This window comes from Triturus cristatus, chromosome 12, assembly GCF_964204655.1.
Source record: "Triturus cristatus chromosome 12, aTriCri1.1, whole genome shotgun sequence".
NCBI lineage: Eukaryota > Metazoa > Chordata > Amphibia > Caudata > Salamandridae > Triturus > Triturus cristatus.
Window position 1 is genome coordinate 52,589,161 of NC_140595.1, and position 25,870 is coordinate 52,615,030.

The following is a 25,870-nucleotide window of genomic DNA, read 5'->3' on the forward strand; positions in this document are numbered from 1 at the left end:
ACCTTGGCTTCCTTGTGCATGGACCACTGAAGCGCACTGACCTTGGCTTCCTTGTTCATACCACTGAAGCGCACTGACCTTTGCTTCCTTGTTCATACCACTGAAGCGCACTGACCTTGGCTTTCTCGTGCATGGACCACTGAAGCGCACTGACCTTGGCTTTCTTGTTCATACCACTAAAGCACACTGACCTTGGCTTTCTTGTGCATGGAGCAGTGGTACCACAAACCTTGGCTTCCTTGTTCATAGACCACTGAAGCGCACTGACCTTGGCTTCCTTGTTCATACCACTGAAGCGCACTGACCTTGGCTTTCTTGTTCATACCACTGAAGCGCAATGACCTTGGCTTCCTTGTGCATGGACCAATGAAGCGCACTGACCTTGGCTTCCTTGTGCATGGACCACTGAAGCGCACTGACCTTGGCTTTCTTGTTCATACCACTGAAGCGCACTGACCTTGGCTTCCTTGTGCATGGACCACTGAAGCGCACTGACCTTGGCTTCCTTGTTCATACCACTGAAGCGCACTGACCTTGGCTTCCTTGTTCATACCACTGAAGCGCACTGACCTTGGCTTTCTCGTGCATGGACCACTGAAGCGCACTGACCTTGGCTTTCTTGTTCATACCACTAAAGCACACTGACCTTGGCTTTCTTGTGCATGGAGCAGTGGTACCACAAACCTTGGCTTCCTTGTTCATAGACCACTGAAGCGCACTGACCTTGGCTTCCTTGTTCATACCACTGAAGCGCACTGACCTTGGCTTTCTTGTTCATACCACTGAAGCGCAATGACCTTGGCTTCCTTGTGCATGGACCAATGAAGCGCACTGACCTTGGCTTCCTTGTGCATGGACCACTGAAGCGCACTGACCTTGGCTTTCTTGTTCATACCACTGAAGCGCACTGACCTTGGCTTCCTTGTGCATGGACCACTGAAGCGCACTGACCTTGGCTTCCCTGTGCATGGACCACTAAAGCACACTGACCTTGGCTTCCTTGTTCATAGACCACTAAAGCACACTGACCTTGGCTTCCTTGTGCATGGACCAGTGGTACCACAAACGTTTGCTTCCTTGTGCATGGACCACTGAAGCGCACTGACCTTGGCTTCCTTGTGCATGGCCACCGGAGTCCACTAAACTTGGCTTCCTTGTGCATGGACCACCGGAGTGTACGAACCTTGGCTTCCTTTTGCATGGACTATTGAAGTGCACTAACTTTGACTTCCTTGTGCGTGGACCACTGAAGTGCACTGACCTTGGCTTTCTTGTGCATGGAGCACTGAAGCACACTGACCTTGGCTTCCTTGTTCATAGACCACTGAAGCGCACTGACCTTGGCTTCCTTGTTCATACCACTAAAGCACACTGACCTTGGCTTTCTTGTTCATACCACTGAAGCGCACTGACCTTGGCTTCCTTGGTCATACCACTGAAGCGCACTGACCTTGGCTTCCTTGTTCATACCACTGAAGCGCACTGACCTTTGCTTTCTTGTTCATACCACTGAAGCGCACTGACCTTGGCTTCCTTGTGCATGGACCAATGAAGCGCACTGACCTTGGCTTCCTTGTGCATGGACCACTGAAGTGCACTGACCTTGGCTTTCTTGTTCATACCACTGAAGCGCACTGACCTTGGCTTCCTTGTGCATGGACCACTGAAGCGCACTGACCTTGGCTTCCTTGTTCATACCACTGAAGCGCACTGACCTTGGCTTCCTTGTTCATACCACTGAAGCGCACTGACCTTGGCTTTCTCGTGCATGGACCACTGAAGCGCACTGACCTTGGCTTTCTTGTTCATACCACTAAAGCACACTGACCTTGGCTTTCTTGTGCATGGAGCAGTGGTACCACAAACCTTGGCTTCCTTGTTCATAGACCACTGAAGCGCACTGACCTTGGCTTCCTTGTGCATGGACCACTAAAGCACACTGACCTTGGCTTCCTTGTTCATAGACCACTAAAGCACACTGACCTTGGCTTCCTTGTGCATGGACCAGTGGTACCACAAACGTTTGCTTCCTTGTGCATGGACCACTGAAGCGCACTGACCTTGGCTTCCTTGTTCATACCACTAAAGCACACTGCATAGACCACTAAAGCACACTGTCCTTGGCTTCCATGTGCATGGACCAGTGGTACCACAAACCTTGGCTTCCTTGTACATAGACCACTGAAGCGCACTGTCCTTGGCTTCCATGTGCATGGACCAGTGGTACCACAAACCTTGGCTTCCTTGTACATAGACCACTAAAGCACACTGACCTTGGCTTCCTTGTTCATAGACCACTAAAGCACACTGACCTTGGATTCCTTGTGCATGGACCAGTGGTACCACAAATCTTTGCTTCCTTGTGCATGGACCACTGAATGGCACTGACCTTGGCTTCCTTATTCATAGACCACCGAAGTGCACTGACCTTTGCTTCCTTGTTCATAGACCACTGAAGTGCTGTGACCTTTGCTTCCTTGTGCATGGACCACTGAAGCGCACTGACCTTGGCTTCCTTGTTCATACCACTAAAGCACACTGACCTTGGCTTCCTTGTGCATGGACCACTGAAGCGCACTGACCTTGGCTTCCTTGTGCATTGACCAGTGGTCCCACAAACCTTTGCTTCCTTGTGCATGGACCACTGAAGCACACTGACCTTGGCTTCCTTGTTCATACCACTAAAGCACACTGCATAGACCACTAAAGCACACTGTCCTTGGCTTCCATGTGCATGGACCAGTGGTACCACAAACCTTGGCTTCCTTGTACATAGACCACTGAAGCGCACTGACCTTGGCTTCCTTGTGCATGGACCACTAAAGCACACTGACCTTGGCTTCCTTGTTCATAGACCACTAAAGCACACTGACCTTGGATTCCTTGTGCATGGACCAGTGGTACCACAAACCTTTGCTTCCTTGTGCATGGACCACTGAATGGCACTGACCTTGGCTTCCTTATTCATAGACCACCGAAGTGCACTGACCTTTGCTTCCTTGTTCATAGACCACTGAAGTGCAGTGACCTTTGCTTCCTTGTGCATGGACCACTGAAGCGCACTGACCTTGGCTTCCTTGTTCATACCACTAAAGCACACTGACCTTGGCTTGCTTGTGCGTGGACCACTGAACGCACTGACCTTGGCTTCCTTGTTCATACCACTAAAGCACACTGACCTTGGCTTCCTTGTGCATGGACCACTGAAGCGCACTGACCTTGGCTTCCTTGTGCATGGACCAGTGGTCCCACAAACCTTTGCTTCCTTGTGCATGGACCACTGAAGCACACTGACCTTGGCTTCCTTGTTCATACCACTAAAGCACACTGCATAGACCACTAAAGCACACTGTCCTTGGCTTCCATGTGCATGGACCAGTGGTACCACAAACCTTGGCTTCCTTGTTCATAGACCACTGAAGCGCACTGACCTTGGCTTCCTTGTGCATGGACCACTGAAGCACACTGACCTTGGCTTCCTTGTTCATACCACTAAAGCACACTGCATAGACCACTAAAGCACACTGACCTTGGCTTCCTTGTTCATAGCCCACTAAAGTACACTGACCTTGGCTTCCTTGTACATGGACCAGTGGTACCACAAACCTTTGCTTCCTTGTGCATGGACCACTGAAGCGCACTGACCTTGGCTTCCTTTCTCATACCACTAAAGCACACTGCATAGACCACTAAAGCACACTGTCCTTGGCTTCCTTGCGCATGGACCACTAAAGCACACTGACCTTGGCTTCCTTGTTCATAGACCACTAAAGCACACTGACCTTGGCTTCCTTGTGCATGGACCAGTGGTACCACAAACCTTTGCTTCCTTGTGCATGGACCACTGAAGCGCACTGACCTTGGCTTCCTTGTGCATGAACCACTGAAGCGCACTGACCTTGGCTTCCTTGTTCATACCACTAAAGCACACTGACCTTGGCTTCCTTGTGCATGGACCACTGGAGCGCACTGACCTTGGCTTCCTTGTGCATGGACCAGTGGTCCCACAAACCTTTGCTTCCTTGTGCATGGACCACTGAAGCACACTGACCTTGGCTTCCTTGTTCATACCACTAAAGCACACTGCATAGACCACTAAAGCACACTGACCTTGGCTTCCTTGTTCATAGACCACTAAAGTACACTGACCTTGGCTTCCTTGTACATGGACCAGTGGTACCACAAACCTTTGCTTCCTTGTGCATGGACCACTGAAGCGCACTGACCTTGGCTTCCTTGTTCATAGCACTAAAGCACACTGCATAGACCACTAATGCACACTGTTCTTGGCTTCCTTGTGCATGGACCACTAAAGCACACTGACCTTGGCTTCCTTGTACATGGACCAGTGGTACCACAAACCTTTGCTTCCTTGTGCATGGACCACTAAAGCACACTGACCTTGGCTTCCTTGTACATGGACCAGTGGTACCACAAACCTTGGCTTCCTTGTGCATTCTTGCCTCCATCCTCGATGCACTGAGAGACCGTGGGTGTCTCCCCTTGCGCCCACCTTAAAGCTAGGATTTAGGCGATTCAGAGGGGACAAGAATGGAGAAATCCTGGAGTGCCCCACCCCGGGCACAACTTTCAACTGGGAGTGGTCGCACTAATCACGTGATACCCGACAGTCAAGTGTGTGCCATGCATCGTATGGATGACACCCGCAGGGTGAAGGCAGCCCTTCTAGCCCTCTCACACGACGTCATGGCCATATGCGAGCTCTTTTCTTCCCCCTTGAGCCTTTATTATCACTCTTTTCTATTCTTTTCGTTCTCTGTGCAAATATTCTCTTTCCTACATGCCGTCACTCTCCCAGACTCCTTTCACCACTCCCACCTGCCTCTACAACACCATCTTCGCCCTCCCTGCCACTTCTGTTTCCTCTACTACACTCTGGAGCAGCCAGTGTGGCATGCATGAGAAGTAGAACCCCCTACCAGGGTGAAGCCGCAGTGCCTTCATCAGCCTGAAGAGGGCAGCATCATGCCGCCAAGCAGACCTTGAGGTCCATTTAAGACTATTTACTTCTGAGTCGCTCCTTCCACTAACACCATTTTCTATAAGAAACACTTGTCACAATGGGCTTTCTCCTCTCTTACTTTCCAAGGGGCTGCATTGTAGGTCATTTTATGGATTTTATACGTATAAATTACATAGGCCGAGCAGTCTCATCCTAAGGATTTTGGGGGCCCGGAGCAAGACATAGTTTGGGGCCGCCTGTAGGGAATAAATTTGAATTTTGTGACACATGAATTACTCATCAGGCTGGCATAATGGAAACAACAGTAAATCATATGTTAAACTTTAACATGGACACATTAAAAAAAGTTGAATAGAACTCGCTTGTGACCTCACAAATCCTTAAAATGACGGGGTAGAGTGACGGAGTCGGGTATAGGGCAGGGAGGGAGAGGGGTTTAGATAGAGAAATAGGACAGACAAAAGACAAACAGAGAGAAAACTCACACTCCCGGGGGGGACCCTTTGGAAGGTGGGGCCTGAGCAATAGAATTGCCCATGCCTTAAAACGTCTCTGAGCCCGAGGGAGTCATTCGACATTGCGGGCACACACACACACACACACACAGAGCTGAGGAGTCACATTTGCACGGCAAGTTGGGGGGGTATAGAATTAAGCGGAATGATTTTTTTTGGGGGGGGGGAATGGGAAAATCGGGTGAAATTGAGAAGCCACATTTGATTAGTTCCAGTGCTAATCATTAACCTAGAGGGTTTCTGGATTTGAAGGCCGCCGCTGGGCCTTGTTCTTGGGGCCCCTGGTACCGGTCACGAACCAGAGCCGGCCCGCTGCCCCCAGTCATCCACAGCCAGGCGAGGAGTTTAGTCTGGACTGGTGAGCCGGTCTTGCTGTGCAGAGTGTCCTCGGTGTCTGAACTCGCGCCCTCCCTTTCCGTGGTTCACCTCCACAGGCGGTGCGGATGGCTCTCCCCTCTCATTCCTCTAACCTGTCCTCGGAGTCGGGGTCTGTCCTGAAGACCTGACGGAGGTCTGGCCCGGCTGCTGTGAGGTTCTTCCTCTGGAGGAAGGCTCAGAAGAGACTTGCATGAAGACAAGTGAGCTATGGCTATCCCATCTGCAAGCAAGAACCTGCTCTGGAGCATGCGCCTTGTGAACTCTTTGCTCCCGCAGAGCTCTCCTCCAGGATGCAGAAGGGTCTGACTGCCACTGTCGGGAGCTACAGACACACACACACACACCGTGCAGACGGAATGGAGGCTTCTAAAGAGGAGCTGAGCGCGCTGCTCCTAGAGCCTGACTGCTCTGTGACCCTCTAACTGGCGAAAACCTAGAGATCAGGAGTTAAAAACCGACAAACTCACCCCAAATATCTCTGCTAAAACAACAACGATGGCCCAACATGCGAACTCGCAAACACTATCTCACTGAACACGTGCAAAGCACCGGAAACTACAGTGATGTGGGGAACTGATTGAGGAGCTTAATTATTTATATATATATATATATATATATATATATATATATATATATATATATATATATAATATATTGCTGTGAGCAAGGAGTTGATAAGTCCGAAACGCGTAAGGCCGAGCAACTAATTCCGAAGGCAAGAAAAGCGTCTCGCTTTCACTCATGCTGGTTTGGAGTGCATCTTCGAATCGATGGAAGATTGTGTTTAAATATATATATATATATATATATATATATATATATTCAATGAAAAAACCATAGGTTTCACACATGTTACAGTTAGCTGGACATTTCACTCGTAAAAAACCATTGAAATTCCCCCGTTATAGTTGGTGCAGGCAACTATAACTCACGCGACCGCAATCCTCTGCTGATGCTAATACTGTATTTAGACACTTATTTGCCCATGTCTTCTTCCATTAAATTTTAGCTATACATATATTACAAATATTTTTTTTTCATAAAGACACATGTCATCAGCAGAGGATTGCGGTCGCGTGAGTTATAGTTGCCTGCACTAACTATAACGGGGGAATTTCAATGGTTTTTTACGAGTGAAATGTCCAGCTAACTGTAACATGTGTGAAACCTATGGTTTTTTCATTGAATTTGCAAGGTTTTTTAAATGCTAATTCCTAACTATAACGTGTGTGAAACCTATGTTTTTTTCAGTGAATTTGTACGTTTTTTTAAATGCTAAGTTACTTTACGCCGTTCGTGGCGTGCGCGCCCACTTCACGCAGTTCGTTCCGTGCGCGCACGGTGCGCGCACAGTGAGCACGCGGTGCGCTTCGCGCACCCACTTTACGCAGTTAGTGCCGTGCACGCAGGGTGGGCACGCGGTGCACTACGCGCACCGCGTGCCCACGTTACGCTGGATGGGCCATGTACGCACGATGCGCTTCGCGCACCGTCCGCACACGAACATATTATGCGCTTCGTTGTGAAAGGCTTTATATTATTTGTTTTATTGTTAAATATGCCATGCAAAAAAGGTGCCCTTCAGGCACCTTTTGCACACGGGGTGGGGCAATTGTGGATATTGTTTTTTTTTTTTTATTTATTTTTTACCGTACGCGTACGGTAAGCGTAATCGGCGTTTTTTCAAAAAAAAAAATAATAATTTTTTGGCCTTGGGGGTTGTTTTGGGACACACTAATCATGGCTATGTGGTTAGGAGCCGTCTAGGCTGCCCCTTTTCGTGTTATCCAGCTTTGTTTTTCCTCCCCCCCTCAGAGTGCGAGAGAGAAAATGGCGGCCGACACTTCCTGGTTTCGACCGATTCGAATGTTTACTAAGATCTAACAGCCAACCAGAATCGCGCTCGCGCACGTCACCGTACGCGTACGGTAAGCTTACCGTAAGCGCACGGTAAGCGCACCGTAAGCTGCCACAGATATATATATTGATTTAAATGCTATTTTCTCTGGAACTACTGAACAGATTTACACCAGACCTACAAAAGGCACTTCCTTGACCTGTAGACTACCTCTCTGCCAAATTTCAAGTAACTCTGTTCAGCCGTTCGGGCTGTAGCTGTGTCTAAAGGTCCTATGGAAAAATGCATGGGGAAAACGCGTTTTGGGACCCCCCTTTTTTCTCAGCCCCCGCATGACGAATCCCCCCGAGACTTTCAGGGTAGGAGCAGACCGTAGCGCCCCAGTAGTTTTGAAAATTTCGCGAGGATTCGTCGACCGGCGCCAAAGTTATTCAAAATAGAATGTTGCGGTTTTCCTATGGAAACAGGGTCCTAACTATAACTATCTACTGGCGACCGCCAGTAGATAATATATATATATATTTTCCACGTTTGCCTAAGAGAGGCCACCGCCACCAGAACAGAGGGTGCGCCGACGTTGACGGACCTCTCAGGCACGGTCCGAGCAATTCACCACAACTTCCCACAACAAGAGAATCGACGCCGTGTTCTTACGCCAAAATAATGTTTATTGTCAGCCGATAATGTTGGACACGTTTCGCCTGCCCAGCAGGCTTGCCTACTATATATACTTACATCTGAAAGAAACACGTTAGTTAGATTCCTCACCTTAGAATATCCCCAGTCGTCAGGCTGGATCCGGAAAGATTTTTGTAGCAATACCCCTTGCCCGTAGCTAGGCGTCGTCTGCGGCTCCGCGTCCGTCGTCGGCGTCGTGCGCCGGAATGACGTCGTTGGTGTACTTAGACGCCGCCCTCGCGCGCTGACGTCAGTTCTTCTTTTTTCCGCACCAGTAAGCGCCGATCCGGGAAGAGCTTACCCCTAGTCATTTTTTGACTAATTTTGGTCTTTCGACTCGACTCTGGTGCCGGTAGGATGCCTGGTTTCAAAGCCTGTGACGCCTGTCATCGCCTGATGTCGGTGACGGATCACCATCGCCGGTGCCTTTATTGCCTGGGGGCCGACCATGATGCGGAGTCGTGCCTCGATTGCCAGGCCTTGACATCGAAAGCTAGGCGGGAGCGGTCCCGTAAGCTTCTCGAGCTTCGGCACTCTGCTCCGCGCCGCTCTCGGTCCCGGTCCAGGAGGAGGTCCAAGGACCGATCGCGGAGCCGCAGCCATCGTCATCGCTCGTCGGGGTCTTCGGGTAAGTCGAAGCACTCCAAGAAGTCCAAGAGACAACATTGCTCTTCGGACTCCCCTCGCCGGTCGCGCGACTTGGCTGAGGGTCAGGGTGGTCCCACCCCCGCGACTCCGTCGGAGCCGCAGGAGCCGCGTCCGTCCCCATACCCGCCGGTCCCTGGGACTGACGCGACTCCGGCGGAGGTCAGTGCCTTCCTCTCGGCCATGAGGGGCCTGGCTCCGCCGTCGACGACTGTAGGTGCGCCTTCGGGCCCCGCAGGTTCGACTGGGCGACCTCAGGTGCCAGCGGCCCCGGCGCCGTCGACGGCTCCGGCCCCGACGCCGCAGGTCCCCGAGGGATCCAGGCCTGGATCTCGGTCGGCGCCGGTCGACCTCACGACGCCTCCTCTGCCGACACCGGTTCCACCTCCGACGCCGTCCCCGGACGACGTCGTTCCCCAGTTTAGCTCCGGACCGGGCCCGACGCCGGCGCAGAGCCGCCCGCCGCCGCGCTGCCCGGCGCCACTGCCAGCGCCGATTGGTGAACGCTTCATCTACTGCCCGGCTCCGATCATTCCTCCTGCTTATCAGGAATCGGATGACGAGGGCGACTGGGAGGGGTCTGAAGACCCTATGGCTGCTCAGGCCCAACTTTCTCAGGACTGGGCAGAGGAATTGGGGGATGCCAGCGGTCTGGATACCTCCCCGGACGCTGGTTTCATTTCTCCTCCGACTGTGGCCTCGGAGGAGGGTGCAGCCTTCTCAGTGGTGCTGCGCAAGTCCTCACAGAGGTCCTTCAACGGACAGCAAGCTCCATTGAGCCTCTGCTGCAGTTTAATGAGGCCCTCATTGAGGTTCTGCAGGGCACTTGGTCCAAGCCCTCCACAGTGAGGTCCACGTCATTTTCGGGGGATGTCCAGAGTTCCCTCATGGACATGCCCTTTGATGGCACTCACCTTTTTGGTGAGAAGGCGGACAGTGCGCTGGCTCGGTTCAAGGCCAAGTCCTTGGGTCTTTCGGCCCCGCGGCCGCAAACTTCCGCCTTTTGCCCCTTTCGTGGCCAAGGAAGGGGCGCCTCCTCACGTCCGCCCAGCCACCGGCCGCAGAACCAACCTGCACGCGGACGTGGATTCCGCCGAGGCGGTACTGGAGGTCAACGTGCCGGTCAGTCCACATACACCCCGGCAGCATCCGCCTCAAAGCCCTCCTAGTCCGAGCTTTCAGGCCTATTCAACGCCAGTGGGCGGCAGAGTTCGCCATTACCTGCTCCACTGGCGCTCCATCACGTCGGACAGGTGGGTGCTGCAAATCGTCCAAAGGGGCTACTCCCTCCCCTTCGAGACGACCCCTCCAGCCATGCCACCGCTGAACCACCGTATGTCGGGGGATCATTTGCATCTTCTACGAGAGGAAGTTGGCCAAAGAGGCCGTCGAGCGCGTTCCTGGTCCAGAAGTAGGTAGTGGTTGTTATTCCCACTACTTTTTGGTTCCCAAGAAGGGCAAAGGGGGCCTACGCCCGATCTTGGACCTCAGGAGCGTCAACGCCTTCCTCCGGAAGGACCGGTTCAAGATGCTCACTTTAGCTCAGGTTCTGGCTGCCCTAGACCCTGGAGACTGGATGGTAGCGTTGGACTTGCAGGACGCTTATTTCCACATCCCCGTCCTGCCGGCCCACCGGCGTTACCTGCGGTTCACGGTGGGTCAGGAGCACTTTCAGTTCACCGTGCTCCCCTTCGGCCTCACCAGTGCCCCTCGGGTGTTGGCGGTGGTCGCAGCTCATCTGCGCAGATCAGGGGTTCCAGTCTTCCCCTATCTCGACGACTGGCTGTTGAAGGCGGGCTCACCCCAGCAAGTCGTCTCCCACCTCCAGACTACGGCCGACCTCCTGCACTCGCTGGGGTTCTCCATCAATGTGCCGAAGTCGCACCCGAGTCCTTCCCAGAAGCTCCTTTTCATTGGAGCGGTTCTCGATTCGGCGCAGTTCCAGGTCTATCCGCTGGAACAGCGGGTCCGGGACATTCAGGCCCTGATTTCCATCTTCCGGCCTCTGTCCTGGGTTTCGGTCAGGTTGGTGCCGCGGCTTCTGGGGCTGATGGCCTCCTGCATCCTGTTGGTACCTCACGCCAGGTGGCGGATGCAGGCTCTGCAGTGGGACCTGAAGTTTCAGTGGGCCCAGCATCGAGGCAACCTGTCCGACCATGTCCTGATCTCGGAGGGCACTGCGAACGAGCTGCAGTGGTGGCTCACGAATCGCGATTGGGTCAGCGGCAGATCCCTCTCCCTACCCCAACCGGAGCATGTCGTAGTGACGGATGCGTCCCTCCCGGGATGGGGGGGGGCCATATGGGAGAGGCGGGGATCAGAGGACTCTGGTCTCCGGCGGAGACTCTGCTCCATATCAACCTACTGGAGCTGAGAGCGATCCGACTTGCACTAAAAGCCTTCCTTCCCTCTGTCCGGGGAAGTGTCTTGCAGGTGTTCACGGACAACACCACCGCCATGTGGTATTGCAACAAACAGGGCGGGGTGGGGTCGTGGATCCTTTGTCAGGAGGCTCTGCGCCTCTGGACATGGCTGGAACATCAGGGCATCACCCTGGTGGTTCAACATCTGGCGGGCTCTCTGAACGCCAGAGCAGATGAACTCAGCCGCCGGTGCATGGTGGATCACGAATGGCGTCTGAACTCGGACGTGGCGCAAGGTCTCTTTCTGCAGTGGGGAGAGCATTGGTTAGATCTATTCGCCACCGAAGAGAACGCGCAATGTCAGCAGTTCTGCGCGTTGGAATTTCCAAGGCGGCACTCGCTCGGAACGCTTTTCGTCGCGAGTGGAGTTGCGGTCTGTTGTACGCCTTTCCGCCTATACCACTTCTGCCCAGAGTGCTGAAGAAGATCAGGCGCCACCGCGCCCAAGTCATCTTGGTGGCTCCGGATTGGGCACGAAGGTACTGGTATCCCTAGCTACTCAGTATGTCCATCGATCCCCCGATACGACTGCCTCTTCAGGAGGACCTTCTGTCGCAGCAGTAGGGGACGGTCCTCCACCCGAACCTGTCCAGCCTCCACCTCCATGCGTGGAGATTGAGCGGCGGCAGTTGATGCCATTTGACTTGCCTCCTGAAGTCTGTGATGTCATTCTGGCAGCCAGGCGTCCCTCCACAAAGACGGTATACGCCTGCCGGTGGAACAAATTTGTGGCATGGTGCACAGCAAAGGCTGTGGATCCCCTTGCTGCCCCTCTTTCTGAGGTTCTCCTCTTCCTTCTTTCTTTGGCCCAGCAGGGCTCTGCTCTGGGCACCTTGAAAGGTTATCTTTCTGCAATCTCTGCATTCTTGAGGCTTCCTGATCAGCCCTCTCTTTTCAAGTCCCCTGTTGTCTCCCGTTTTCTGAAGGGCATTACTCATATGTTCCCTCCTGTTCCATTCGTAATGCCTCAGTGGGACTTGAACCTTGTTCTTACTTTTCTGATGTGCGCTCCCTTTGAGCCCCTTCACAATTGTCCACTTTGTCTACTGACTCTGAAAACTGCCTTCCTGGTGGCTATCACCTCCGCTAGGCGGGTGAGTGAGCTCCAGGCTCTGTCAGCTAAGCCTCCCTTCCTTTCAGTTCATCCGGATAAGGTTGTCCTCCGGACCCGTCCTTCTTTCCTTCCTAAAGACGTGACTCCCTTTCACATCGGGAAATCTGTCACGCTGCCCACCTTCATTCCACCTCCGCATCCTTCAAAAGATGAAGAGAGGCTCCACCGTCTGGACCCAAAACGTGCGCTGTCATTTTATTTGGACCGCACCAAACAGTTCCGGGTGGACGACCAACTTTTTGTTGGATATGTGGGTGCGAAGAAGGGTAAAGCTGTGCACAAGCGGACCATCTCGCGATGGGTCGTGTTGTGTATTAAACTCTGCTATTCTTTGGCGAAAAAGGTCCCTCCTGTTGGGCTGAGAGCCCATTCCACCCGGGCCACAGCGGCGACAACTGCCCTGGGACGGGAAGTCCCCTTGCAGGACATCTGTCAGGCGGCGACGTGGGCTTCACTGCACACGTTCGCCAAGCACTATTGCCTGGACAGCCAAGTCCGGAGAGATGGCCACTTTGGCCGTTCTGTTCTCCTGGACTTTCTGGTGTGATCTTGGTTCGCAGGCCCACCTCCGGGGTTGGTATTGCTGGGGTATCTATTCTAAGGTGAAGAATCTAACTAACGTGTTTCTTTCAGATGAACAAGTTACTTACCTTCGGTAACGATGTATCTGTAAGAAACATTAGTTAGTTCGATTCCTCACCGACCCACCCAGCCTGCGAACCGACATCTAGGGTTAAGGTTCTCCCTTTCAGGGCCCTAGATTTTTTGGCACCAGTGTCGGTCTCTTGCATGGCTCAGCGTCCCTGGCGCGGAAAGCTATGTATAAGAACTGACGTCAGTGCGCGAGGGCGGCGTCTAAGTACTCCGACGTCATTCCGGCACACGACGCCGACGACGGACGCGGAGCCGCAGACAACGCCTAGCGACGCGTAAGGGGTATTGCTACAAAAATCTTTCCTGATCCAGCCTGACGCCTGGGGATATTCTAAGGTGAGGAATCTAACTAACTAATGTTTCTTACAGATACATCGTTACCGAAGGTAAGTAACTTGTTCTTCTTGTCCTCCCATCCTCGCCGTCACAGACGTTCTGCTACTCTTCATTTAACGTTGGTTGGTACCCAGTGCATATCCTTGTTTCATCAATGGTATAGGCCAGGTTTCTGTAGCACCGGACACTGGGCAGTAGGGGACTGGGGGGAATGTGTATCCTGACATAGCATGGTGCGTCGTATGCTTTACAGGGCACTCTCCCGAATACCTGCTTCTCTGTGGAAATCCTCCATATGTTCAATGGCTTACACATGGACTGTGCTAGTTAACTATCCTTGAAAAACAGCAGAATGGATACTAGGGGGAGAAAGTCAAGTTTGGCATGCATTCTGAGCCTAGGAGTGCGTGAAATATACACCAGAGTAGTTCCTGATCCTTCCCTCCCAATTTTTGAAGTACGCAGTTTACAATTCCTTAAGAGACGTTTTTCTGTATACTACAAAATAATTTTCTCCACATATTGAGAACATTTTCACTTCAATCAAGCCCTGCCAAGATGGAAAATCTATGTACTCTTCTTTTTTTTTTTTCTCCACAAGATTATCTGTTGCATACTTTTGTTATTTAAGTTTGTCTTTTGCAGCAAGAATTACCTCAAACTTTCGTATTTTCAACCAAGTGTTGAAAAAGCATAAATCTTCAACACTATGTGAAGTTGCAAAGTTTCCCATTGAACTTCAGGTTGCGAAGAAAACGAGGATTTGGATCTTCACACACTGCTAGCTCGGTCACCTTGCCCCGTGAGGATTCTCGCTCTAAAAACATGCATGCTCTCACCAAACGACAACACTGACGTCTCCCACCGATATCCCCACCACTTCGAGTCCACTGGTGAAGGTTTGGACACCTAAGGCACCATTTCTACGTATTAAGCCTCATTCACATCAGTCTGGCGGTTTCATGCCGATGGCGTGCAGGCGGCCATTTTGGAGCTTTATGTGTCACAGTTCACTTTTGATTGCACAGAGTTGGTCGGTGATAAGGCACGCTCTTTGGTTCAAACAGCTGTTTACTCATGTTTTCCTTCCTTGTTGGCAGCAAATCCCCTTTCATTGAGCAAGAGACAGACTCGACGCCCAAGTAAACTTGCGTTGCTAACTTAAATCTTTGAAGGTAAGACAAGGGAACACGTTCTGAATCTGGTGAACATTTTATCACAGGAGCTGCGGTGAAACATTTCTTTAAATCTCCTCCTTTGTTCCGGTTTGTTCTTGATCAATGTGAATAATTGATTTTTACTCAGCTCTTTAGCTGGTATTCGTAATGAAATGATGGACATGGCTGGAGAGTCAGCAGCATCTTTAATGACTGCCACAAGTGGGGAGCTGGGCAGGCAGTGTGAATCTTTTAGTTTTTCCTGCTTTTGTTGGGTATAAATCTTAGTGACGCAGGCGTGCCCAAAATGTCCACAATACATGCTCTCTGCTTTGGTGCATTGTTTGCCTGTGACCGTGTATGTTTTAAGAATTGCAGTATTTCCACATCAGTATTCTGAAAGTGGGCATAGATATGTTTTACAAAACAGATATGTATTCTTAAAAAAAAAATGATAGTGGTTGTAGGCTTGGCCTGGGCAGTGTTTTTGTTTCGTTCTTGCTTCGTGGTATTCTGCTTCAAAATAGCCGTCTGGTGCCCTTGCAGTAGGAGAGCGTCGGCACGGAGAGTAACGAAGAGAGAATTTGATGGTCGTGCCTCTGGAAGGGTTCTGTTGGAGTCCATCTCAGTAGAGCTTGCTCTATCCAAGCTTGACTGGCCTTTCAGAGACGCAACCTACTACCTGAAATTTGACTGACCTCCCTTCTGGGCCCTACAGCACTCGCAGAAGCTGAAGCATGGCTGGAAATCAGTGATTCCTTTGTATGCATGGTTGCCTTTAGTTTCTCAACAAAAAGAGCGTTCACTGGTATGCACGCAAATTTAGTCAGTTCCATTTACTTTTAAGGATGATAAAAAAAGTATTGCATATCAATGAAGAATCCTGTGACCAACGGTTTGAAGATTGATAAAGAATTTGAATAGATTGAGATTCCGTATGGATTAAAATTTCACGAATTATATCTTTCTGGGATAGTCTGTGCCGGTGCACCTTGTGTCTACTTCCCCTTTGCTGCTGCAGTCGCAATATCCTCTTGCCTTTAGTTTTGCTCCATATTAAGCTTCCAATAATTTTTTTTTAAAAGGTTTAATTGAAGCATGTTTAGCAACAAAAGACCATTACTAACCTGATTTCCTCTTTCTCTCTATTTTTGGTAGATGAGGCGTCGGTAAACGGCATGGTTGTGAGTGTACCAGTTGACGACGAACTTCCCGCTGGCGAGCAGGAGAACGTACTTGTGAATTGATGCAACTTCTTCATTTGTAGGATGGAAAGTATTAGGCCTCAAAACCTGTGCTGTGCCCAAGCATCGTCAATCTGCAGAAGAAGGCTTGTGATATCTCACCACAGCACTTTATACAGAGGAGTATTCCTGGAAGTTGATGGTCGGGTCTATGGCTTCTTCTCTCTGAGGTCCATTTTAAATTGTTTGATAGGACTTGAGTTCCTCACCGGCCGGATGTGCCAGATACAAAATATGGCGACCACTTACAGCCCGCGTTGGATATTTGCACATCCCACTTCAAGTCTTGGGAATGCTTATAGGTTAGAAGGTCTCTGAGTTGGTGTTCAACTTGCTGCTATTTCCCAGAAAGCTCACCATGTAGCAGGGGCGAGTACAAAGGTCAGAAGTTTTTCATATATATATTTTTTGTAAATATGTAGGGAAGGAATTGACTGCAATGGACACTAAATTCTTAAAGGTCCAGTACCAAATAGGTTTCTACTTGTGGAGTTACCTGCACTGCATTCTGTCCGTGGCCCTGAAATCATTTGCCCCAAGAGTGAACCAGGACTGCCAGTTCCGGGGTCTGCCTGTTCTTTTGCGCCACATGGGCCAAAGCCAGCACTGTTAACCTGAGCCAGTAGCTGCCTGCAAGACTGGAACAATGGTGGGTTTGAGGGGGGATTGGAGATTCTCCTGGTGAGAATGCCTTGCCACCCGCAATACCTTCAAGTATTCCCTGAAGAGTGCGACAGTCGTCACTTGTGGTTCGGACGCTTGGACCATGGTTGACATCACATTCTATTTGCTAATAGCTCTTCGCTAATATTATGCAGTAATGTGAACCAGTCACCTTTGATATAGCCAAACAGAGGGTCAAGAAACTTCTACATGGGTTTAATGTATGTTTCTGGTCTTGATAACCTCACTCCTCTTTCTGCCAGAAATCTCCCACCAGTTCAGTCATGTGTGACTGAGGCACTGTTAGGTCTTTAACGTTTCTCTTGTTCTGCCTGTCAGCCAGACACTGGCTTCTCCATCAAATGTATAACTTTTACTTGGTAAATGCTGTGCTAGTTTCTAATTGGCTGTCAACCAAATTCAATCTGAGTCAAGTTTTTTAAAACATAGGAATTGGGATGTCTCTGAAGTTAGCTGGGGGGGGGGGGCTGTCCTCAAATTTGCACTACAGGGTTCAGAGGGATGATAAATTAGCCACTTTGGCTTTAAGGTTCTCAGAAACTACTTGTTATTATATAGAAAATTGTGATTCTTCATAATCCTGCAATGAATTCATAATCTTCTAGAATGATTGATAAAACCACTGAAGTATTTCTATCTCATAACATAAATGCGTAATCTCTTACTTTCATAGCAACACAACTCTAGGATATCTGTCACAAATTGTTAAAATGTTAAATATTTCAAACGGATGCAAACTCTCTTGAAGTATTGTGCGTACAGATGCCTGTCTTCTATATCAATAACAGGCTTTACAAGAGCCCTTTTAAATCTATTTGAGTGGAGATTGAAGCTGGGTATGGTAAACACTACCAGTAAATGTAGAGACATGCAACCCTTTGGGGTACTTTGGAATTTCTACACCAGCTTTGAGTCCTATTAAAGGCTCATTAGGGCTTGAAACTGGCTCTACCTGATTTGTCTGAGGTGCCAGCATTAGTAGATGGCTCCGCATTTTCCTAGAGGGCAGTCCACCCACTGTAGTTAAAAGGGAGGTGGGACCATGTCCTCCCCGCCTTGTCCAGTTACATTGTTTTAGTCAATGCTCAAAACCCAATTAAATAAGTGGTTTTCAGGGTGATTGTTTTTGTCTTGTTTCACTTAGAGATCAGGCATCTACAAGACGCATTGGTAGGCGACAAGGGAAAGGGCTGGTAAAGCAGACAAGATGGAGATTGATGGCCAAATAATTTGGGAATTGGAATGAGTGTGGGGGGGGGGGAGGAATGGAGATGAGACATATCAGTGAAGCAAGAGTGTTAGAAGAAGAGGAGAGTAAATGAGGTGGAGTAAGGGTGCCGTGATGGAGATTGGGTATAGAGAGACATTTGGAGAGAAGGCAAAAAGGGTGATTATAAAGGGAATTGAGAGAGAAAGAGACAGATGAACGGTTTAAGAAGATAATGGGACACAAGGGCAGGAGATGTACGCAATTAAAAAACGGGTACCAGTCATGTCTTGATTAAAGAAATTGAAAGGAATGGAAGGTGAGGGTGGAAAATGAATAGAAAGGGAATGGGAGTCTTTGGGAGAGGTGAGGAAGGAAGAGAGAGCAGGGCAGAGTGAAGAAGGCTTGACAGAAAAGATGGACAAAATGAGTCTGAGAAAGTAGAGGTGAAAGAAAAGAGTTTGGTGAGAGGCTTTGAAGGAAAGGAGGGAATGACCGGACTAAGACATGGGCATGGCAGTGACCAGAAAGACGCTCAGTTATGAGAAAAATAAATGAGAAGAGGACATGTGAGGCGATGGACGGTGAAGTGAAATAGAGGCTAGAGCTGCACGGGTGATATTGAAGAGAAAGAGAAGTTAGGAGTGAGTTGGTTGACTTGGGGAATGACCGGCAAAGACCAAGTGAAAGGAGGTAAAGGGAGGGGGGGGGGGGGGGGGGTCTGTCTGTCATACTTTTTCTTTAAAGATCTCCTGGTACTTTACTTGCAAACCAGTGTGGCCATTCAATCATTACAAATGACAAAGAATATCAGGTAAGCTGATAAAAACAGAGGCTGCCCAGAGTGTCCTTAACAAAATGATTTTTGGAAGACCTGTAAACATATTATTCTAACCCCACTCTATGGTGTTCCATAAACGATGGAAACCCTCACCCAGTGTCCAGTGGCATGCTTTGTCATCTGGTTCCTCCTCACCATGACCAATTCCTTGGTGAATTGTGGGCTTACTTAGAAGCGCTTTACAAAATGTTTTATGTTGTTAGATAGAAATAGCTATTGAGTGAGATTTCCTTCAGCTGCTGTGAACAGAATGAAAGACTAAAGAGCATAAAAATGCATAGGGGATGATTACTAGATTAATTTTTCTTTTGAACCTTCCCATCGCTTGATTAAAAAATAAAGATCAGGAAGGTATGCCACGATTCAAACCCCCTAATAATACACGTTTCCACCCTCAATGAAGACCATGGTGTGTCGGTGGCACTCGTCAGGACAGGTCCCTAGGCGCCAAAGCCTATACTTCAGTTACGTGAGTGCTGTCTATGATCATGTCTGAAGGACCAGGAAACTGCAGGATAACGCACAAGTCTTGCGTATCACAGGAGGATCACCATGCACTGATGAATTGGTCATGGTGAGAACGAACCCATAACGAAGCATGCCGCTAGGAGTGTGCGAGTGCTTTCTTCCCTTTTTGTAGGAGAACCATAAATGCAAGGTTACGGTTATACGTTTCCCAATCTTCCCTAAGTCTCGGAGTTAGCAACATTCTGGCCCTCCACTCTATCTCTGCGTACCTGATATTCACTGTGATTTGCCATACTATTGGGAGGACCTGCCTGGCAGCTTTTTCCTCAGTTTCCCTCTTTTCATGTGGATGGTCATGTAATCATTACCACAAAGGCATTAGAGCTTTCCTTCCAGCACCACCGGTGGGCAGTCCTTGTGCTCCTGTACCTACCTCATTGGATGGGAACACCATCCCACCTTGCGTCATGGGTGGAGGTTCTGTCGGAGCACCACTCGTTTTCTCCTCTACCAGTCACACGAGTGGTCAACGACCCAGCCCCTAGGCTTATCTTTCATGATCTGCGATCATAAAACTGTTATCGGTTGGTAGATCTGGCCTTGAGCCTTGTAATTGCTATTACCACATTACTCTGACATTGGCAGATGAGAGGCGTTCGTAGGAAATTACGTCTCCTCATATTGTCTTTCACGTGCTTCAGAGTTGAAGGCGAGTTTGTTGAACATCCTGGTGGGTTTTTTTTTTTTTTTAAATGTAGGAATATTTGAGAATCTTCCTTCAGAGGTCAGTTTGAATAGTGAGCCATGGTAGTGAAATGGTAGGTTGAGGTCTTTGAGTTTAGTGTTTGAGTATTTCTTATTGTTGCCCCAGGATATGACTAACTTTTAATTTATGTTTATTTGCACATTCTGTAAAGTACATCAGGTTTGTGAAACTCAGATCTGAGCACTTGGCCGTACGGCTAGGTATCCATCAGCCGCAGAGGTGGATAAGAACTAACCGGATGAAACATGTGGGTCCCGGCCTGGTTTGCTTGAATAGATGCCCCTTTTTGAGTCTTTGGCCAACAGACTGGGCAGCTTGTAGAATTGGCATAGAGCATACCTAGGGACCAATCTCTTTGATAGCCACCTTTTCTGTATGAAAGCAACATTTGAAGTGATGCAACTATCCAAAACACAATGCTATTATATCATGACAAGCATTTTCAGAAAATGTATCTAAAACCACAACAATCTAGGGTCTGATAGTTTGGTGAATGGGTACTCTGTCACAAGCATGACCGACATCCCATCCGCCGTATTACAAGTGTCACAGGATATAACACACTTGTAACACAGCAGACGGGGTATCCCGTACACCAAACTCTAAATTAGGCTCTTCATTTTCAAATAACATAATTTAAATATGTGCTTTAAAGCACTACTTTGTACTTGGTGATTAAACACCTTGAATGCCAAATGAAAGCTGTGCTACCCTGGACCGGTTTGATTTTTCTGCCCTGTGCCGTCCCCCCCCCCCCCCTCCCCCCCTGATTCCCCCCTAACTCTGGCCAACCCGCCCCTCCCAGCCTCACTCCACCCAAGTGCCACAAAGATGTAATATACCAGCTGACCATAATGCAATTATTTAAAGCCCCTTGGAGGCCTGCAGGATCCCAGCATTGAGAGTATGGGAGCTTGCATTGCTCCACCACACCCATAACTTCCTGGAAATTGGAGGAACCGATGCATCTCCATTTCCAGCCCAAGCAGAGCACAGTACTTACCCACTTCATCACGGGTCGTAGGAGAGTGTTCGTTTGGCAGAGGACGACGATTCTGAAACCAGAACTGATGGAACGTTTACTGGAGACCCTTCCAGTTTCAGAGATATTGTAGTTTGAGGTCTCCGCTGGACCCTTCCCACTGAGGTCCAATGGGTGTCCTGTCCCATAGATACCCTTCAAAATGGAAATGTTCACCATTGCTGAGGTTCATGCCTTTAGATGCCGTACCTGCCTTTGAAATTTGAGCAGGTTCTTGGAGTTACAGGTTTAAACCTTTTGATTCGTCTGGGCTGAATACAGAACCGCTGAAAAATAGGGAAAGCGGTACACAGCACCCCGGGGATGCTGCACATCATTCTGGCTGCCACTTATGTGCATTGACTGGATACAACGTTCAGGAGGAGAGAGATCGAACCGTAGGCTATAATCTGCACCACAAGAGGGCAGCCTACGCAACTCTCCCGCTACCCTATGGGGAATGTGTGGTGATTTCAAAAGCTGAGAACAAATGCATTCTTGCTTGCCGGAATGAATAAAACCAGCAGAATAATCAGATCCAGGGAATAGTTATTCCACCTGACGTGAGTTATATAGAAAAAACGAGGGGGATTATGCTTTCTTCCCACTAATGGGTACTGACGAAAGGCATGACCCGGCAAGGGTGCATGTCTGCTGAAACCTTTAGACCATTCTTTTAACCTTGTTGATAGTGACATGACGGTCCTTTTTTCCAAACCCACCGTTGTTTATAACCTTACCCATATCATTTTTAGGTCGAGCCTAGAGCAGTGTATGCGCTGCTTGCTCGACTTTTAGTAAGGGGGTTTTAAAAGTGCTACCCACAAGCTTTTCCTGGCCTAAAGCTTGCGTGCATGCGTGCATGTGCACGTGAACGCGCGGAGCGGCCATCTGCCTTTCTCATCTCCTACAGTTAGGAGCCGTCAAGGCTCATGAAGTGCTTTCGCGCGCACACAACTCCCTCCGCCTCTCTCTCCCGCTGCAGCCCCCATCTATGCATTCCGCGCGGCCAATGCTTTTTCCCTCCTGCAGCTGCTTTCACTTTTGCCGTCCCTTCCTCTCGCCCCTCTCCGCCGTTTGTCATTGGAGTGTGTATTCACATGTCTCTTCTGTTTTTATGTTTTCTTTTGTGTCTCCGCTTCTGTTTTACTTAGTATACGTGCCGTGTCTCTGTCATTTTCACTATGCCCATCTGTGCCTACGTCTCTTTTCTGCTTTGCCCCTCTTTCTCTCCCTTCCACTGCCTCTCCCATCCTGCTTGTTTTAAAATGTATGCACTCGCGCGCCGCTCTCCCTACCTACTTTGGTATTGCTTTGCTCTCCCTACCAGAGCGCCTGGTTTCATGGTATTTCCATTCCTGGCTCGCGCCTTCCTTCTTCCCTCCCCGCCTCCCTTCCCACCCTCCTCTTTGCTCCATGCACCTCCAGCAGCCCATCTCGTGTTTTGCAGTGCCTGCTTGAGGCCCCTCCCCCCCTCACCCCTCCTTGGGCATATCGTGGTGTGTGTACTGAGAGGATGTTTTTACGGCGCGCAGCCCAGCGCTTCTCATAGTCGCTACATGTGTAACAAGGGCGCAGTCGGCTCGGCTTTCTGACATCTGAGCCCTCAGATCACAGAGCAACTCAGCGCCCTGATTAGGCGCATCTGTTGTGGGGCAAGTTACTGCTGACAGGTTGTGGGACCCAACTCACTGGAAGTTCTAGTGAGAACAAAAGAGCCCCCCACCCCCTGCTGTCACCACTCCAGCACTTTATGGTCCGAATTCAGAGACAAACAGGGTTTACTGGAATGTTGTGATTTCTGCATTGGGTTCCGGAGCTGGTTTCCGGTGCTGCTTGTGGTAAAATGCTTTGACGCCTCGTCAGCGGTAGTAAGCGCTATATAAATACAACTACAATTACTCTCCCTAACAAAGTTCACTTTCTCCGACGATGATGGCTGACTGAGACCTGAGGAGCATCTTGACCTAAGATGACTGACCCTTGTAACAAGAGCGCCCTATTCACTACCAGACCCTGCGTCCCGTCCTCGGGTGTCCTCTTCCAAACCATGTGATCGCGAACTTAAGGCAATAGTTTCACTGAAGGAAGACCAGCCTTAGAGAACTCCTCCCCTCCATCTGAGAAGAGTGGGTCCTCCAACTGAAGAGCACGTCTCTGTTCCACCAATATCCACCCTCCCTGGTGTCTGCCTGGCGCACTAGCGCTCTAAAGTGACTGCATGATGGTACTTAGCACTCTGCAAAATACCTGGGCTAGTAGAAGGGGGGAGAGTATCTTTGAATGGACAGGTGAGGTTAGTACGACTAACCTGTGTTTAGATAATATAGTGCTTCTACGCCAGATAGGCTTGTTGGCGCTAGAAACAGTGATTCAGATCATAAAGTGAGCACTTAGAACTTCAGCTGACAACAAAGCGCCTCTCAGTTGCCAAGTTGAAAACCATGGTGATGCCATTCACACATTTGTGTAGCAAGTGATCCACCACTTTCATGGCCTGGCTTCCAGGAGTCCGGGGGTTAATTCAACAAAGTCTCCAGGTTTCCATCCCAGAAGGTGTGTGGTTTGGCCCTATCTCAGTGGTGTGAAGGGATCCACCGCTGCATTCGATGAATGTGTTTGTTCAGTGAGCGTGGTTGCTGGCACTGCCAGCGCTCACTGCATGACTTTACAAAATGTATGTTCCGCGCAGGACTCCTCTTGGAACCAGCAGCGAGTCACACTGAGATCTTAGATATCCAGAGGAAAGAAATCCTGCTAGTTCAGGTTTATACCCCCCCCCCCCACCCCCCCGGCATTGAAACAATGGCTTTCCTATTTCTTTCCCTCCCTTCAATGTCCTCCCACTCTCTCGCCTCCCTCTGTCGTCCGATCTCTAACCCTGGCTTTCCTCCCCTCTCCCTCCCCAACAGTCTCTAGATCCTTTTATATTTATCCCCCTACTTGCTTATTGTCGCCATCTGCTTTTTCTTTGTCTCACTCTCTCTCATCCCTTTGCTTCTCCCTCCCTCCCCACAGCTCATCTGCTGCCCTCTTCTTCCCCCATCACACTTTCCTGGTTTCCTTTTTCGTATCCCTTTATGTTAAATTGCATCTCTTACCAAACTTCCCAACACCTCTGGCAAAACACTTATAAGGTCCCAGAGGCGAGACCTATTGGCTATGCCAATGCTTGTCTACAATGTCGCGCAGAAAGCCCTCCTGACTTTTATGTTTCTACTACTGCCCTATACCAAAATTTCCCACATTTTGTCCCACACCCATCCATTGTAAAGGGATCCGAAATTGTCGTGTTGCAGCTTTAAAAAACACAGTAAAAACAATAGAGACGATTCATCACATAGTATGTACTTTATAAAGAGTCACCAAAAATACAATTTAATGCTCAGGTCCGAGCTGGGTTTCATTGACACCACCTCCATTTCACGCTCCACTTTGGGATTTATGTCAGTGCTTCAGTTCAACAGGCTGAATGAACATGTTCTATGGCATGAACCTGAAAATTCATGATCGGGGAAAGTGTCTGGATGGTTGAACATCTTTCAGTGTAGTCCGCCCATAGCTAAGACAGTAACTCTCTAAGGCACACAAGAGCATACCATTTTTTTTCTCACTGATGTTACACAATATAAAATTGCAACTCGTTTTTTTAAAAGAGCACCAGAAAGGAAGTGCATATAAATGTCTCTTGTGCCCACGGTGAGAAACAATGGTTTATGCAGGTTAGTTTACGCTCCTATGCCGAGGAGAATTCAGGGCTAGCTCCTTCTGGCATTATTTGACAAGCATGCACAACACTGCAGTGGCTTTTAAAGGCCGAATCCTGTCACATAGTAGATTCACAGAAAATGAACATTAACAATGACAGACAAGAGCCCATCCTCCTGGATTTCTGATGCAACTGAGTCTCTATCTTTGCTTTTGTTCCCAATGTGTGTACTCCTGTCCGTTCACGATGTCACCTTTACATGGTTCGTCTGTGGCTCCACACTACGGCGGCTGTAAGGAGCTTCAGGACATTTACCACACTTACTCTTAAAATCTTTGTCATATACCTTATTCCCCCCCCCCCCCCCCCCCCCACCCCTTCTATGTATCATAACTAATTTGGTTCTGGGTCCCGCTATCTGAGCTCCACGAGCAGAGGCATGGTGAGGGTGCTATTGTAAATTAATCACCTTGTCCGATAGTAAAATATATTAGACCATGGCAGATTTGAATTACGCATGGGGATAAATTCGCGATTGCATCTGCTCGCATAATTTAGAGTTATGTGGGACATAAATGCCAACCGCAAGAGCAAAGGAACAGAGATCATGTGGCAGATGGCTGCTGCTCGTATTTTGTTGCATGTAATGAATGCTATTTGTTTAGCACCAATTGCATCCTCGGTCCATGTTGGACATCAGGATGCACTTTGCTACAAGGAAGTAGCGCTACATGCAAGGTTACGGTATTTGTTTTAGCTCTCATCATTTTTCCATATTAACACTATAGTTGGACTTCTTTCTATCCCTACTCGAAAGGCAACATCTAATAACAAGCATTGGCATAGCCAATAGGTCTCGCTTTTGGGACTTTATAAGTATTTAGTTATGCAGCACAATATCCTTGGTGCAATAACATCAACTGTTGCTTGGATAAAAACGTACAAGATCCCAAAGGCGAGACCTATTGGCTATGCCAATGCTTGTTTAAAATAAAATTTGAGTCTATGATAAAGAGGTAATTTTAGCTCACATTTTCACGATGTAGATCCCAACTAGTTTCTCAGTATCACCTCCCGGTGGAGGCCAACAAAGACCAGATGATGATGCTACCAACCAGGATTACTCCAGGGGCAAAAGACCTATCAAAGGCGGAAAATGGGTGTTGAGAGTCACATACATATTTTCGA

At 49.2% G+C, this 25,870-nt stretch overlaps 1 protein-coding gene across 2 annotated transcripts in view; it reads left to right on the forward strand.

Moving 5' to 3' along the window:
- MFSD12 (major facilitator superfamily domain containing 12) overlaps positions 1 to 17,790 on the forward strand; it is a 61,544-nt gene extending 43,754 nt beyond the window's left edge. Inside the window, exons 10-11 of one of the 2 annotated variants that reach the window (XM_085637296.1) lie at positions 14,686 to 14,760; positions 15,901 to 16,026. In XM_085637296.1, the coding sequence (XP_085493422.1) occupies positions 14,686 to 14,750 (65 nt within the window). In that variant the 3' untranslated portion in view covers positions 14,751 to 14,760; positions 15,901 to 16,026. Of the gene's footprint in view, positions 1 to 14,685; positions 14,761 to 15,900 lie in introns of both variants that reach the window. The other variant, XM_085637295.1, reaches the window with a different exon arrangement.
- Positions 17,791 to 25,870: the final 8,080 nt, after the last annotated feature.